This window comes from Cyprinodon tularosa, unplaced genomic scaffold, assembly GCF_016077235.1.
Source record: "Cyprinodon tularosa strain WSP-4 unplaced genomic scaffold, ASM1607723v1 ctg189, whole genome shotgun sequence".
Classification (NCBI taxonomy): Eukaryota; Metazoa; Chordata; class Actinopteri; order Cyprinodontiformes; family Cyprinodontidae; genus Cyprinodon; species Cyprinodon tularosa.
The window spans coordinates 1,793,502-1,811,184 of NW_024038669.1; the positions used below are offsets into that span (position 1 = coordinate 1,793,502).

General features: G+C 39.5%; 1 protein-coding gene across 1 annotated transcript; it reads left to right on the top strand.

The window, feature by feature from the left end:
• The first annotated feature begins 380 nt into the window (after positions 1 to 380).
• Positions 381 to 3,524, top strand: cxcr2 (chemokine (C-X-C motif) receptor 2). Its single transcript, XM_038282933.1, has 2 exons — positions 381 to 637; positions 2,104 to 3,524. Exons 1-2 carry the CDS (start codon positions 554 to 556, stop codon positions 3,166 to 3,168), a joined length of 1,149 nt encoding a protein of 382 aa, XP_038138861.1. The 5' UTR covers positions 381 to 553; the 3' UTR covers positions 3,169 to 3,524.
• Positions 3,525 to 17,683: the final 14,159 nt, after the last annotated feature.

Sequence of the window (17,683 nt, forward strand, 5' to 3'; positions counted from 1 at the left end):
AGAGAGTAGGCTGAAGGAGATGGGGCTGATAGGAACAATCACCTCAAGCTGAGCTGATTTACAGAATAGAAGCAGGAATAGGGAAGAGTTACCATGAGTTACACATGTTACCGCCCGCACAGACCTAATAAAGCGTCTGTTTGACTGGAATATAAGGAAGGTGGACTTGTTTCTAAGCTGATTGATAGAACATGATGGCTCTCGCAGCATTACACCTGACTTAAAGCTGACCTTGACATCTGCATGACTCCTCACTTTTTTTTTCTTTTCTAAACTCCCCACTTTGCAAAATACCAGAAAAAATATCTATATAGTTGTTTTTTTTTGCAACATAGTGAGTAGTTTGTTTTTTTTGTCAGGTTCCTTCCCCTACCTTCTGATCAAAAGTACAGAGACAGATAATATCTGTGGTTTCTCTGCACTCTGGAGGCTCTCACATTTTGCTAATAGCACCAACCTCACCACTGTGTGCACACATTCAGAGGGACTTCGCCTCGAAGTAAACACAGAATCTCTTCACCACTAACCTTGATTATTTTTACCTGGACACACCATGTCTGGAGGAATGAAGCTGCAAGTCCTTCTGATGAATTTCATTAATTATTTACTGCTGACGAGCCAAGAAGAAGATACACAGGTATGGAATATTTGCATTTTTTCCTCCTTTTTTGATTGAAATAATTTTCCATTATGTCAGTATTACTAAAAAATATAGATATTTTTAGCTGCTTGTGTCACATTTTTGGTCTTCAGAGAAGATATTGTTTGTGTGTCATTAAAATTGTCAAGTAATTTTTTATTTTTCATCATAAGTTAAAACATCACTTATGATTTATTTGAAAATATATGCACCCTTGCAGATAAACATTTACATAGGATGATTTAAACCCGTGGTGAATCATTTCAACACTACGTCAGGAAATTGCAGTGGTTTCTGCAGAATGTCTGTCAGTAGCATGTGTTTTTTGTCTGTATGATTATTACAGTAACTCCCTTTAGGAGCTCTGTTTATTATTTTTTTTTTAAAGTACACATCCAGCCTATGTTTCACCAAAAGATCCAGACGGAGTGAAAGGAAGTCAAAGGTTTTACCTGTTGAGTAATACTGATAGAAATTGTTATGAAGGGTCTAAATGTATTTTTTAATCTAACCTCAAGAGAACAAAATGTCATTTGATTTTCAGAAGTTCATTGTATTTAACAAAATGAAACCAAGGTGGGAAAGCTGTGGGTTATTCACTAATTGCATCATTACACCCTGATTCTATAGCTTTATCTGCATCTACTGATACTTTCTCCCCCTTTACTTTATGAAATGTACTTTCATTGTTTGCACCCAATGTTTGCCAAACTTCAGCTGACCACAAAATTCAATTTTGATTTTAAATTGCTTTTTTTTTCCAGCATTCTGCTGAAAAAAGTTACTAAATCCGGGGTCTGCAAACCTGCCTTAATCACCAGCCCTCCACCACCGCTCAGTACAGATGGTGCTGGACATTTAAACCTAAACTGAATGTTAAATTTTCTTTAAAAAATAGTGCTTTATTATGGCCAAATATGCATTTAACTTTTATCAAGTCAAGAATATTTAGCCAGAAGTTCTGTGCTTCATTTAGATGCAGCCTTGCAGACCACCACTCCTGAGCTTGGCTGTGAACGTTTTGGGATATTCATGCCTGAAAATAGAAAGATGAATTTAAGATTGTTGAGAAACAGCCTTAAAACCCTTCCCAGGTTGACGGATAACCACAGTTCGTTGCGGTTGTCGCTCCACTTTGGTATTTTTGCAGCCACTAACAAAACTCCTTGTTTTATAAAAAGGTGGAAGACATTTAATCAAGTTCGTCTAAATGAAAGAGTTTATTTCTTTTTTGTTCTCCCCGGGTTTGATGGACTGATTTTAGAATGTCTTGCAACCCAAATAATTCTAAATATGTTATGATTTGTCCAGATCTTTTACATTTGACTTTAAAATGTCGGTCTTTATTTTTTTTCTCTAAAGTCCTTTCTGTGTCCATTTCTGGACCCATCTAAGTGGTTTAACTCTGTTTCTACCCTTTAACTTCCTCCTGTTGCTCACCATGATTCTTTTTTTCATTCCAGGACTCAAATTTTGACTTAAAAGATTTTTGGGAAGACTCCAACACCACTTACGAATATCCAGATGTCCCGGGTAGTGATCCCTGCGAAACACACATTCCAGGATTCAGCTCTTTAGCCCTGATGGTGGTCTATATGATCGTGTTTGTCATCGGCCTGGTGGGAAACAGTGTGGTGGTCTACGTTGTATGCTCTATGAGTAAAGGTAGAACCAGCACAGATATCTACCTGATGCACCTTGCCTTGGCTGACCTCCTCTTCTCCATCACCCTCCCTTTCTGGGCTGTTGACTCTCATCACGGTTGGATCTTTGGCAACATCCCATGCAAGCTCTTCTCAGGCTTCAAGGAGGCATCTGTTTACAGCGGGGTCTTCCTGTTGGCCTGCATCAGTGTGGACCGGTACATTGCTATTGTGAAAGCCACACGAGTGATGTCATCCCGCCACCTTCTGGTGAAGGTGGTCTGCTGTGTTGTGTGGCTGATATCCAGTTTGCTGTCTCTACCTGTAGTAATTCAAAGAGAGAGCTTCTATGCTCCTGATCTGAACCAGTCCATTTGCTACGAGAATCTAACAGGGGAAAGCAGCGACCGGTGGCGGGTAGGCATCCGAGTTCTGAGGCACACCTTGGGCTTTTTCCTGCCCCTGTTGGTGATGGCCGTCTGCTATGGCTGGACGCTGGTGACTCTGTATAACACGCGCAACCAGCAGAAGCATAAGGCCATGCGTGTCATCCTGGCAGTGGTGGTGGCGTTTATTCTCTGCTGGCTGCCTTACAACATCACTGTGCTGATTGACACCCTTTCCCGAGGTCAGACAATTGAACTAGACTGCAATACCCTCTACAGACTAGAGAGCATGCTGGAGGTGACCAAGGTATTTGCCTTCATGCACTGCATGGTGAACCCTGTGCTGTACGCCTTCATCGGACAGAAGTTTCGGAACGAGTTGCTAACGGCTCTTTACAAACAGGGCATCATTAGCAAGAAGCTCTGGGTGTCTTACAGGAAGGGCTCTGCTGGCAGCTTGGCGAGCTTCAGGTCAAGAAACACCTCTATGTCAGCTTGAATTCACCTTGATGTTTGGTTATTTGACCCTCCCCACAAAAATAGAGGTACATAGAGGGTATTACCGTTGAGCTGCAGTCATGTAAAAACTAGATTATACAACACTTAATTATTTACCAAAAAAAGGGCTCTATGTCACATTACTCATTCAGCAGCAAATCCGACCCTCTCAAATTACATAGACAAGTTTTTGTAAAAAGCAACCCATAAAGGAGAATAGAGGACCTCGCCTTTTCAGCCAGGCCAACAATTTCCTTTAACGAGCCCCCCTTTCAGACACTTAGAAGGGGCATTGCAGTCTAACAAAAGAAGCCAAACGACCTCCATTCCAAAGGGGTGGACCCATTCATCTGTTTCAATTTGCATGTTTTCAAAACAAAAACAAGAGTTTGTTGGGCTACGGTATAAAACCTCGAACTTAACGCTATTCCTGATATTTTGAATTGTAAAAAGATTCCTGGAATCGGAAATGAAACGTCTTCAAATTTGGAATCAAAGTACAGTGGATTGTTTTAAATTTTCTTTTTTTTTTAAACATGCTGTGATGTGATAACATAAAGCCAGGGCTTGTAGATAAGAAGCGTCTGTTCCCAAACAATCAAGAAAAGGTTACATGGCCATAATTAAAATAAGGAGTTACACTATATTGCCAAAAGTATTTGCTCACCCATCCAAATTATTGGAATCAGGTGTTCCAATCACTTCCATGGCCACAGGTGTATAAATTCAAGCACCTAGGCATGCAGACTGTTTTTACAAACATTTGTGAAAGAATGGGTCGCTCTCAGGAGCTCAGTGAATCCCAGCGTGGAACTGTGATAGGATGCCACCTGTGCAACAAATCCAGTCGTGAAATTTCCTCGCTCCTAAATATTCCACAGTCAACTGTCAGCTGTATTATAAGAAAATGGAAGTGTTTGGGAACGACAGCAACTCAGCCACGAAGTGGTAGGCCACGTAAACTGACGGAGCGGGGTCAGCGGATGCTGACGCGCATAGTGCGAAGAGGTCGCCAACTTTCTGCAGAGTCAATCACTACAGACCTCCAAACTTCATGTGGCCTTCAGATTAGCTCAAGAACAGTGCGCAGAGAGCTTCATGGAATGGGTTTCCATGGTCGAGCAGCTGCATCCAAGCCATACATCACCAAGTGCAATGCAAAGCGTCGGATGCGGTGGTGTAAAGCACGCCGCCACTGGACTCTAGAGCAGTGGAGACGCGTTCTCTGGAGTGACGAATCGCGCTTCTCCATCTGGCAATCTGATGGACGGGTCTGGGTTTGGCGGTTGCCAGGAGAACGGTACTTGTCTGACTGCATTGTGCCAAGTGTAAAGTTTGGTGGAGGGGGGATTATGGTGTGGGGTTGTTTTTCAGGAGCTGGGCTTGGCCCCTTAGTTCCAGTGAAAGGAACTCTGAATGCTTCAGCATACCAAGACATTTTGGACAATTCCATGCTCCCAACTTTGTGGGAACAGTTTGGAGCTGGCCCCTTCCTCTTCCAACATGACTGTGCACCAGTGCACAAAGCAAGGTCCATAAAGACATGGATGACAGAGTCTGGTGTGGATGAACTTGACTGGCCTGCACAGAGTCCTGACCTCAACCCGATAGAACACCTTTGGGATGAATTAGAGCGGAGACTGAGAGCCAGGCCTTCTCGTCCAACATCAGTGTGCGACCTCACAAATGCGCTTCTGGAAGAATGGTCAAAAATTCCCATAAACACACTCCTAAACCTTGTGGACAGCCTTCCCAGAAGAGTTGAAGCTGTTCTAGCTGCAAAGGGTGGACCGACGTCATATTGAACCCTATGGATTAGGAACGGGATGTCACTTAAGCTCATATGTGAGTCAAGGCAGGTGAGCAAATACTTTTGGCAATATAGTGTATAAGAAGAATCAAGGCATTATTACCAGATGTAAAATAAATGTGATAGCTACCAATATCTGAAGAAAAACTGCCACTAAAGGGTTAGAGGGTGACATGAAATGAATAAAAAAAGCCATCAGATGAGAAGTAGAGATATTTGGCTATCAATACCACCACCTTGTTTGACAGAACGGAAAGAGAAGAATATCAATACAGACACCTTAAAGATAGAAGATATTGAATTAGCTATGAGCTCCTTTATACCAGGTATGGGCAATTCCAGTTTCCGGAGGTCGGAATCCTGCAACTTTTAGATCCGACCTTGGTCCAAAACACCAGGAAAGAAGAACGGGCCATATTTTGTGTTATTTCTCTGACATTAAAGTCCTAAAAAGCAAAATAATCTTTAGAGTCTATAAACGAAAGAGGGAACGAAAAAGATTAAATATTTCTTACCAGGAACAGTCATATTTCAGGCTTTCGAAAGCTTTATATAGGTGCTAATTTCCAAAAAATGTTAATCTTAAGGTCAAAACCCCAAAATAGAGTCCTGCTTCTGAAGCTATTCTCGTTTTGACATGTGATGTTTGATGTATAAAGTCAACCACTTCACACCTTTCAAATTCTGTGAACATGACAGAAGTCAAAGATCTGTTTCAATGGAAAATTAACCATCAAGTGCAGAATGTGAGCTGTTGTTGCACAGCATTAGCCAAATGTGCAGTTATCAAGATTTTATGGTTGCCCGTTTTTCCAAAACAGGTGCTCTGAATGTAAAGGAAGCGTTTGTTGTTGTTTTTTTTTTTTGGCTTTGCTGCTTTGCGTGATAAGTGTTTTTTTTTTTATGTGTTTTGCCCCGCTCCTTGAGATCTTACCCCCAGATAAAACATCTTGTGAAGAGGAAGAGATGTTGAAACCACTGTTTTCACAACTGCGGAAAGATGTGTGCTTTGTGATGAATGACTGTCATTTTAGTCAACATTTCTGTAGAAACAGCTACATTTATCGCCACTGTTTTTAAACTCCATGTATTATTCTTTCATTTATTTTTTTATTTTTCACTTTTATAATCATCTCTTTGGATTTGCACAGGAGCATTTAAACGAGCCTGCATTTCCGTGTGATCATTGTTGTAATTGACAAGATTATTATTTTCTCATTGTTCTCTACTGAATTCATCACATGTTCATATAAAAAGCAACTTTATGAAAATACATGTACAGATCCAGATGTTATAAAAAAAAAATAAACATATTTTCATGTAACAGTGTCTTGTTTACCTTAAATGAGCCTTTCTATTATTATTTACACACACACATGTTAAATTTACTTGCACAATTTCTTTTTTAAGTTCATGAACTTAAAGATAATTTGTGCTACTTACCAATATTTATTTAAAAATATTTCTTCATCCTCAGGTTCCTGTTTTTCTTTGTGGTTTGAAGGTGGTGATGCTGTTGGACCTGCTCTGTAACTCACTTTTTAAATTTCCGGCTAACAAACAAAAAAACTAAACAAAGAAAAACCCTCTCAAAACAGAGATGAACAAAAACATGGGATCCAGTTCATTGGTCTCTACAGTTTATTCGTTGTTCCAAAAAAGTAAAAAAAAGAATCCACCGGACTTTGTTTCCAAGTTTGAAGATGTTACGCTTCCCATCCAGGAACCTTTTTCAATTCAAAATCTCAGAAATAGCGTTAAGTTTGCGTTTATAAAGTCTCAAACTCAATGCTATTTCTGACTATATATATATACTTAAACAATTTCTTTTGTAGGTAATAGCGCAATCTTTCCATTAAAGATGCACGTGACTCTTGGTTCAGAAGCATGCAAGTTAGACTCACTTCAGCTCTGTCAGTTGTTTTTTAATGTGACCTTGCAACCCAACAAACTTTCTTTCCTCTTGATCAAGACTCTTTATTTTCCAAAATCAAAACAAACTTCGATTTTCTTACCACAATATGACGTGACAGGAAGATCATATCGACTGATTTGGTTCCTTTTTGCCACTCAAAAAACAACAATAATCAAAAGCGGTCAAAAACTGTATGGCTGCGCTGACTGAATCCAAGAGCTCACCCGGCCCCAATAGCCAACTCCAATATAATCCAGGTGCTGCAATCACCTAGCCTTGTGAGACCATCCTGATCTCGCAAGCTTTCAAGGTTTCACTCGCAGAACAGTCTGGCTACTCTTCGTTAAAGAAAATTTGGAGCCGTTCACCAAACGAACGTCCAATCAACGTTGGCTTTGAGGCGGGTTGAGGTGTGACGCAACGAGAAGCGCGACAGTTCAGTCTAAAGAACATGGCGGCTTCAGCCGATGAAACTAGCGTTAGCGTGGCTATCGAGCAAGTTTTATGGGAATTACAGAGTATTTCTTCACTGAAAGAAGAGCGAAACACTGCTCTGGAGGCTTTTCTCAGAGGAAAAGATGTTTTTGCTCTTCTCCCAACTGGTTTCGGCAAGAGTTTGATCTATCAATTGGCTCCTCTTCGTCGTCACTCTGTTAGTACGTCATATGCTTTGTTGATCTGATTGGTTTATTTGGCCCGTCTATCACCAACATAGGCCAATCAGCTAACAAGTATTTTCGCCCCTTCCCAAAATTACTTCAACGGAAGGTTTCCAGATGGATATGCGGAGTAAATCCAGCAAATCCATCTGGCGGAGTCAGGTTAGCAGTCACCTGTCCATAATGAAGGGGCGGAGGCGAGAAGCAGCGTAAATTATGCATGGCAGCAAAACAAATTCATAATTTTATAATTAAGTCAGTCAACTCATACTTTAAACCAAAATATTTTATGTTCATATATATCATACCAAAACCAGACAAAAATAGTCAACTAGAAATAAATATTCAATCATAAATTAAGCAATTGGCTCCAACAACAGTAGGTTGGTATATCTATATCTATATATCTATATCTATATATATATCTATATATATATATATATATATGTATGTAGTATATGAATGATCTCAACTTTGTTCAAGATCATAATTTTGGGAATAAATGTAAAAATGTAGAAGAACATTTGGATTATGATGTTAAATATTATTGGTATTTCACTTTGCATAAGTTCCAGAAACACATGTGCCCACAATTACTTTCAGGTTTGAGAGGGGGTGTTAAGTATTCACAGGCATATATTTTCCAAAAATCATAAGCAGCCTTGTTTTTCCTAATGCATCTGCTTATAAGAATTTTTGTGCAGACTGAATTTGCTTTGCAAATGCAAGAAGTGTAAGCTTTTTTTCATTATTGATTTAGATATTGATATTTTTGCAAGCCCTGTTTTATGTTGGTGTATAAATTAGATATTTTTTCTAGTTAATTGTAAGATTTCATGTTGGTTCAGTTGTGTTTTTTCTTTTTGTTTTTGGACTTGTAGGACCAAAGTTCTGGTGTTTAACAAAAAAAAAAATATTGTACAGTTTATTAATTCCAGTAATCTAAGAATCTTACATAAACAATGAGACACCATGCAAAAAGACTGAAACCTTCTCAGTTTGGTATAGCACAAGGTTTCTCTTCCTGAGAGAGACAGCACACCTGCAAGTTAGAAAGAAGAAGGTTCACAGCTGCCAAGTTTCAGAAAATGACAAAAGGCAGCAAATGCCTTTTTTGATATTGATTCAGACCTTAAGACCAATTGCCTCACTTATATTCCAACTGCTCTAACTGCACTCGTGGCCTTTTATTGCTAACTTTAATAAAACAGGAACTAAAAATGAAACAAGAAATTGATAACAGAAGCAGTTCCAGTAAATTTTTACAGGGAGACCACTGTACACTGCCTACATCTACATTTTCAAAATAAATCACTGAAGAAAGAGCACATTTTTATGAGACGCTTGATAATAAAGCTACGCACATATTTATACAGCTGTACTGTTTAAATTATTTAATGCTGTACATAATATATACATTAAAGGGGTTGAACAGTTGATCTTTATCTTTAATTACATATAAGACTCCTAAATGACTGCAGAGACAGACTCGACCCCATAAAACACCAAATCGAATTTATAAAAGAGCCTACAATCTGCTTAAGTCCACTTTAATTGTTGGATATTGTATTTTTTTTGCCACTTTTTTGTTTATATAACTGTGAAAAAAAAGTGGGACTTTCTAGTATGCTATTTATTAAAAGGGGGTGGAGGGGTATCATTTTTAGAAAAAAACGATACTTGATTGTGAAAGTTAATATAAATTTCAGATCACTCTCTGCATGGGCGGTTCTCAGTGCCCTGTAGAAGGAGAAGAAGTGCAGTTTCCCTTTAAATTAAGGAGGTAAGGCTATTTGTAGATGAAATAAGATGATTTATTTTTTAAGAAAGAAAAAAAAATCTTTCTTTTCTTAAAAAAAAAAAAAAAAAACTAGTGTTGCGCCGCTGCCATTTTTGGCCCAGATACCATCTGTTTAAAATAGATGTGTGTGTATATATATGAAGAACTGCATACTACTTGGATGTAAAATAATTGCTATCATGGCTTTGTCAAGATGCTGCCTACCTTTGTAAAGCAGGAAATAGACTAAAACAAAGAGAATCCAGAAGGACTTTTTATTGCCTACCTTGAATGGGTGACAATATTTGAATAAACTTTAGGCTCTCCGTTCTCCAGCAAGCAGGATAAAATTGAGTGGGTTTTAAATGTCGGAGACAAATGTGTGTGAAATACAGTTAGAGAGACTAATGCTACATTTAGACCACACGGAGCAGGAGCAGCAGAAGCAGCTGGTTTACATGCAAAGTCAATGATTGATCCCATAATGCTTTGCAAGGAGAGCTCTCCGTGAGAAAGGTGAGCTTAAATGATTCACCACAGATATATGCCAGAAAGTGCGCATTTGCAGAAAAATATAGTTAAAGGGACAAGCAGGTAGGACAGCCTTACATAAACATATCACCAGAATGATTGGCAATTAGGAGGACCTCTTATTTAGATTATCCACCCGGAAATAAAGGCTTTTCCTCAATACTTTTAATAGTTTGAAAAGGTTCAGAATCCAACAAAGCTACAGAGCAATGGTTTATCCTGCACAAAGTACAGCAACACTGAAAAAAGACCTAAACCAGAAAATTTTCCTTGGCTGAACGAACTGCTGAAGCTATTCATTATTAAACCCAGCAGTCACACACTGCTGTTGTTTCCTCAGCGTATTTACCAATTTGTCTTTGCCGTCCTTATTATCATAATTTGGTGAGTAGGCGGTGCTTTCTTGTGGCTCCTCCTAAATAGAGAAAATCAGTTAGGATACATAACTGTATGTGTAACTTTTGTTTGTGCAGAAAGCTTTAGTCCCAACCTGACAGCTCTGTCAATAGCCGATCCGTCCAAGAAGCACGATCCGCATCCAGATATACAGATATACATCCGGGTCGCTCACAATTAAATTTTCTTAAAAAGTCAAAAATGATGTTTTCCCTCCCCAAAAATAGTAAACGTACTAAAATAAATGCATTAAAATCCTTTCTGTTTTATCAGTCTTCTCTGCCCGATCCGCACCGGAAATGGGATCCTATGCTACTTCAGGGAGCTAGCCTTAACGTCTTTGGATTTAAACATAAATCTAGTCTTTTTGAGTTTTGTTTTCCTTTTGTGTTAACATTCTGGTATATAGTGCGTAATCTAAAGAAAGACACAACTAAAATGCAGATAAACATGGTTTAATCATATTTTGCCAGACTGCTCTGAGCATGTCCCATGATGATGTCAGAGAAGCAGTGTAATGAAGAAAAGAAAAATGCATAAAAATTGTATCACAAAAGTAATAAAACATTTTTTAAAGATGTGTATTAGCATTTTTTAGAGAGTTAAAGGGGAACGCCATTTTTTTTACATTGGCCCCTTGATTTTACGTTATTCCATCATGTTCTACCCACCCATATGAGTTTTGTGCCATTTGGAGCTGTTCTGAAGATATTCCGTTAGGTTATATCCAAGTAAAGTCTTCCTATGGGCAACGACTTGAAGGCACAAACTAAACTGTTCATAATTTATTCTTTATGGTACGCCAGCAATTATAACATGTAGGCCAATCACTGTCCCCCAGACATCTGCGGTTATATTTTTTATATTTATATTTTTAAAAACAAGGCAGCGCATGTATAACGTCATCCGCGCGCCGGACTGGAGTTGTGACAGGCAGCCCGGGCCACAGGTGGCTACGCTCGACCCCTTATATTCATTCGGCTAGCTAATCTGGTTCAATTCCATTTCGAGAGCAAGATCATCTGTAGTAGTAGCACTAGCCATCTTCCAGGCATGCGAGTAAAACTAGCAGCAGTTCAGCGGACAGGATGAATGAATGGTAGCAGACGCGCGCGGATGACGTCATACACACATGTTTGATTTTCTCCTGACTTTACGATTCCTGATCGGGAGTTTGTCGCGAGAGGCTGATTACCCCTTGTTACCCCCTGTACACTACACAACGCACGATCAGGCTGAAAAATTCTCGCAAGACAGCAAAATCGCCCCGAAAAGGGCAAAGAATTGCACACTGTACACGGCTTAAGGGGCAGGTCTAAAGGGGCGACCCCATGCCAATTATTGGTTACCAATACCAGGTGATTTGTTGTTCCAATGTGGATGCAATTCACCGCATCTGAAACAAACACTTTTGCTCTAAACCAAAAGGTTGCAGTTATACTATCATGCCAAATGCCATACTTTGACAGACTTTTGAAAGCCAAGGTAAATTTGCTTTCCTGTTTGGGCCCTCCCAAACCCAGTACTTTCCTGCTTACGCTGGGCTTTTGTCCCACCAGTGGTACCAGTAACTGTAGAGATCAGTGTACAAATATTGTTTTTATACCTTTATTTTGTCACTAAATATGTTTTAAGACATTTTCAAGCAAGAAAGTACACCTCAAAGCTTAAGCCTTATGATTTAATCAGTGTTGAAGCAGAAAGGGTTGCTTCTTTTTGAGGGGAGTCCTACAGCAAACCGCAGCCATAACATCCATCAGTCAGTTAGCCATTACCCTTTAATCATTTTAACACACAATTGTGTTTTAATGTGTTTTTAAGAAAAAGGTTACCACAAAAGGTAGTCCTTTTAGTCAGTTTATCAAGATTAAGATTATACTTTTTAATATGCTTTTTGAGTGGCAAAGTCCTGCTGACAGACCAGTCTGACTGCGAAGCCTGCTAAGCTATCTGGGGTCCCAATTCAGAAATTGAGATTAAACTATTTTAAATAGAAAGCAGTTATCCTGAGTCAACTTATTTGTATTTGTGATAGAAAGCATGAGTGCTAATTAATGGAATGCAGAGAACATTAATTTGTTTTCACCATTGCAAAAGGAGGAAAATAATCTGTCTCAAAGTGTGCATTCCATGCATATAGACTTACAACATTAATTACTCCATACAATGATGACAAAGATCATTAAAAGCACTAAAAAAGTACCCCACAACGGTTTGTATGGGAAGCACCCTGGTTGGATGGTGATGTCCCAGATATCCAGAATTTCCCCATTGTGGGACAATAAAGGGATATTCTATTCTATTCTATTCTATTGTATATCGAAATTAAAAATTATTAGAGCTTAAATACAAACACTAAAAAAATAAACCACTCTGGTTCAATTTGGAGGTTAGTAGCGGCATGGTTGATGACCCGAAAAACCATCTGGATGACCTAAAAAAAATATCTCTAATACCTTTTGAAAAAGTAGCTCAAAGAGTATTTTTAACTGCGCAAAACCTGCTTTAATGAACAACAAACCTTTCAATCTATTTGCCAAGTTTCTTTTCATGTGGATTACATCTCAGTGTTGGGATATTTTACCAGTAGATTATGATTATATTATTAACTAGAACTGGAAGTTGTAGGTAATTAATAGATCATTCAAAATAGAGGGTAAAACTAATTAAAGATTATTAGTTGAATGATTATAACTGTAATTTGCTTTCTCACCAGGATTCTTGGTCTTTTACATCCAAGATGGACCCCTGGACGGACTGTTCAAAATCCAGTAGTAAATTAGGTTATGGCTATCAGCAGAGTTATTAATCACCAAACATAGAAAACTGTCTTTGTTTATTCAAATGTTACCAAAAGGGGAGGTGAGTCTGACCTGAGTAATAGATTGTTCAGTTCACACAAACTAATACAGGTTAAAATATTGATGTCTTTATTTCTAATAAGCAAGGATTAGAGCAAATCGAACATCTATGCTAACAGTACATACTGCTAGAAAAGAGTCGTTTCAAAGAATTTCTCAGGAAGTGTCCAAGTTTAGCTAGTGTCAGGGCTCCAGTCTGTGTGTTTGTTTTTGTGTTGTTCTCCCTTCCACCAACAGGAGGCGCCTGGTTCCGGTTCGCCTCCTCACACACCTGCTGACGGTTACCTCGTTAACGGAGTGCTCTTAAGCTGCTGACTGCCACTACCTCCACGCCAGAGTGTTTGCCAGTTTTTGGTACCCTAGCCAAGCTGAGTTTTCTCTGAGTAAGACTGAGTTCTTGTCTCCCTGAGTTTTAACTTTGTTTTTTGTATTTGCCTCTCGGCAGGAAGTCATCCTGCAAACTGGACCTTTTCGGACCTCCACTCCAAGAAGGAATCAACTGAGCCTTAAACTGAGCCAGGATTCAAACAGGAGGTTTGGATCCAGTCTCCTTGAGAGTATGTTGAAATTACTCTCTCAACAAGGGAATCATCTTCACTATGATCCGTTCAAGTACAGCAGGAAATCTGAGTGGCAATCAGCGTCTCCGTTCACCTACACCGTCCGAGTTCTGGGTAAACCCTGTTCCACCCTCCGCCGAATCAGACAAACTCTGGAAAACAGCACACAGATTGGAGTCAAAGATCCTTCACTTCTCTGGAAACGTGAGTCAACAACCAGTTGCTCTTCAAAATCAACGTATGAAATTTCTCACTGAGCCTGAACTAATAGTCTGTCTTCCCCTCACCTTCCAGTTCCGGCAGAGCTGTGTTCAGAGCCACACGGCCCCAATGCTTAACCTCTTCAATAAAACCTGTGAAACTTTTCGTCTGTGTCTCTGGTTTTCTCTACATGTGGGTCCGAGCCTTAGATAAAATCATGACAGCTAGATGTATTAATGCATTCGGTAGTGCTGGTTCAACATAGCAGCAGGTATATGTGAATAACAATAAATACAGTTAAACAGTGTTTTTTTCATTCAGCTTACAATTGCATTAAACAATACAGCATTGCAGCACTATGGTTAGCTTAGATAGCATTTAAGACTTAGCTAGAGGGTGGCACTTTACTGAGACAAAGGCCAATTCTCAAGAACGCGAGTATGGACTTGTGCTCTCGCCAAGTATGTTCTTGAGAAGAACACAGGAAAGTGTGGACTGTGGGAGAACGGGAGCACATAGCATAAATAGCAGTGCATGCTGGGACAGGTGTCAATCTATAGAACGGACAAGTCTGTATGAAGCATGCTGGGTAAATAGGGAGGGGTGAGAACAACATCCGGGGACTTTGTCCGTTCTCTGTCTGCTGTTCTTGTGAATTGGAACAGTACTAGTGCTGAGGATGATGACGTTTTAATGAGTAGACGAGAGCGCACAAGTACACATATTGAGAAACAGCCAAAGGGCGTTTCTCAATATGCGTTCTTGAGCGTTCTCGTGTGCTCGTGTGCTCGTGTACTCGTGACACGTCATCAGCCTCAGTCCGAGTACCGTTCCAATTCTCAAGAACGCCAGATCGAGAACGCATCAAATCCCCGGATGTTGTCCTCGCCCTGCCCTCTTTATCGAGCATGCATCCGGGGGAAGATTTGTGCATTCTTCAGACTGACCGCTTCCCCAGAATGCCCCGCGGCCGCAGCTTGATTCAAGACAGCGCTCACAGTGTTAAGTTAAACATTCGCTTTTCTGCTGCTGTTGTTCTTCAAAAGTACGTTTTGAAATCGTTTGAGGCGATAACATTATACATTTAAGCCTCCCTGTGTGGCCTGTTTACAGAGCTAGTGTGAAATAAAAAAAAAAAGTCCGACGTTGAGCAGACCAGAGTGACCAGCAGACCTCCGAGGGTAACCGCAGCCAGGGCTAATGTTACCCCGTCTGTAGTGCACTTCTCTCGTTCTAGTTATGTGTGAACTACCGCTCGTTCTGATGGCGGTTTTTTGCGGTTCGGTAATTTTTTTTAATGTTTTTTAAGCTTTAGAAATTAAAAATATTGTTTTCAAAATGTTTTGTGTAGGGAATAAATAGTTTTGACTGTTAAAGAAATGCTAAAGAACGTTGCATGTGATGACGTCACGAGTACGCTTCTGTTCCAATACACATACGTGCTTGCATTCTCGTCAAGTCCGATCTTCCTGCGTTCTCGCCAAGAACGGACTTGACAAGAACGCGAGTACGTACTAGCGTTCTCGTGAATTGAGAAACGGTCAAAGAGTCATAACACCACAAAATGGCTGCCCCTACCATATGGTCAAAGGAGGTGGAGTTAGCACTGCCAGAGAGCACAATGGACCATAAAACTCATAAAATGTCCACTCCTACCATGTGACCAAAAGGGGAGCGTTGGAATACGAGTGTGGGCACACAGAATGGTTTACAAAACTCATAAAATGGCCGTCCCTACCCCACGCTGCCACAATGAGACTTATGCTGTACGATTTTTTGCCATTTTTGGGCCAATTCTCCAGTTGTGCACGAATTTTTGGATCAGGCCAACTTTCAGCCTGATTGAGCTTCGTGTAGTGTACAGTTATTATTTTTTATTTATATTATTTACAAATGAGAAACATACTGCTAGTTTGATAATCTTGAAGTGTGGGGTTTTTTTTTTGTCTTTTATTCTATGAACATTTTTGGGACTGTCTTTTCAAAACCTAAACACCTTGTGGCACAGGTTTAATCACGTCGTGTCGGTAATAATTAAGATCACCTGTTTTGTTCACCTGAGGAGTTTCAGTGAGTGGGTGATGGGGGGGTGTCTACTTTTTACTGACAGATCCGTTTTATGCTGCATTGCAACTGGTGTGAAGATCAGTATCAGTAAAAGGATCTTAATCGCAGCTTGGACTGGAGTTTTGAATAGCGAGGGTGGATGTCAAAAATAAACTGTAAACGTAGGAGTAAAAAGAACCATTACTGTCTGCAATATTTTTAGGACTGTGCACCAGCAGAGGTGTAAAGGCCAACTTTATCTGAAATCAGAAAGTTAATCAGAAAGCAGTTCTACATCCTGTTTCATGTTTAAACTCCATTTTTTTTCTCTGCTTCATATATATATGCTATTTTGCTAATGGTTAGGTTTGGGGCTAAGGTATTAATTAGGGTTAGGATTAGGGAAGCATTGGTAATGGTTAGTTTTAGGGTTAGGGCTTAGGAAGAGTTTAAAATGATTGAAAATCATTTTTTTTATTTTTTTATTTGGAACAATGGAAATCAATGGGAGCCATGTATGTACATATATACATATATACATATATATATATATATATATATATATATATATATATATATATATATATATATATATATATATATATATATATATATATATATATATATATATATATATATGTATATATATATATATATATATATATATATATACATATATATATATATATATATATATATGTATATATATATATATATATATATATATATATATATATACATATATATATATATATATATATATATATATATATATATATATATATATATATATATACATATATACATATATATATATAAATAACTGTTTTCTCCCCCCTCGTGGGGTGGTATGTGTCATCCTCAAGCTCGTGTCCTCTACCAGAGGCCTGGGAGTTTGAGGGTTCTGCGCAGTATCTTAGCTGTTCCTAGGACTGTGCTCATCTGGACAGAGACCTCTGATGTTTTACCTGGAATCTGCTGTAGCCACTCTCCCAGTTTGGGGGTCACAGCCCCCAGTGCTCCAATTACCACTGGCACCACTGCTGCTCTTACTTTCCACATCTTTTCTAGCTCCTCTTTCAGTCCTTGGTATTTCTCAAGCTTCTCGTGTTCTTTCTTCTTGATGTTGCTGTCGCTTGGGATTGCCACATCTATCACTACTGCCTTCTTCTGCTGTTTGTCGATCAACACGATGTCTGGTTGGTTAGCCATCACCTGTTTGTCAGTCTGGATCTTGAAGTCCCATAAGGGTCTTAGCTCGGTCATTCTCAACTACCTTAGGAGGTGTCTTCCATTTTGACCTTGGGACTTCCAGCCCATACTCATGGCAGATGTTCCTGTACACTATGACAGCTACCTGGTTGTGGCGTTCCATGTATGCACTTCCTGCCTGCATTTTACACCCTGCTGTTATGTGCTGTATTGTTTCAGAGGCATCTTTGCACAGTCTGCATCGGGGGTCCTGCCTGGTGTGGTAGACCCTGGCCTCTATTGATCTTGTACTGAGTGCCTGTTCTTGTGCTGCCATGATTAGTGCCTCTGTGCTGTCCTTCAGTCCAGCCTTTTCCAGCCACTGGTAGGATTTTTTGTTATCAGCCACTTCTTCTATTTGTCTGTGGTATACGCCGTGCAGCGGCTTGTCCCTCCATGATGGTTCTCCTTCCTGTTTCTTGTCCTCACTTTCGGTTTTCTCCTGCCTGAGGTACTCACCGAGCCATTTGTCTTTGGGGGCCATCTTTCTGATGTACTCCTGGATC

Coding starts and splice junctions, on each gene's coding strand:
- cxcr2 (XM_038282933.1), top strand. CDS start 554: ATGTCTGGAGGAATGAAGCTGCAAGTCCTTCTGATGAATTTCATTAAT. Junction 638..2,103: donor GCCAAGAAGAAGATACACAG/GTATGGAATATT, acceptor TTTTCATTCCAG/GACTCAAATTTTGACTTAAA.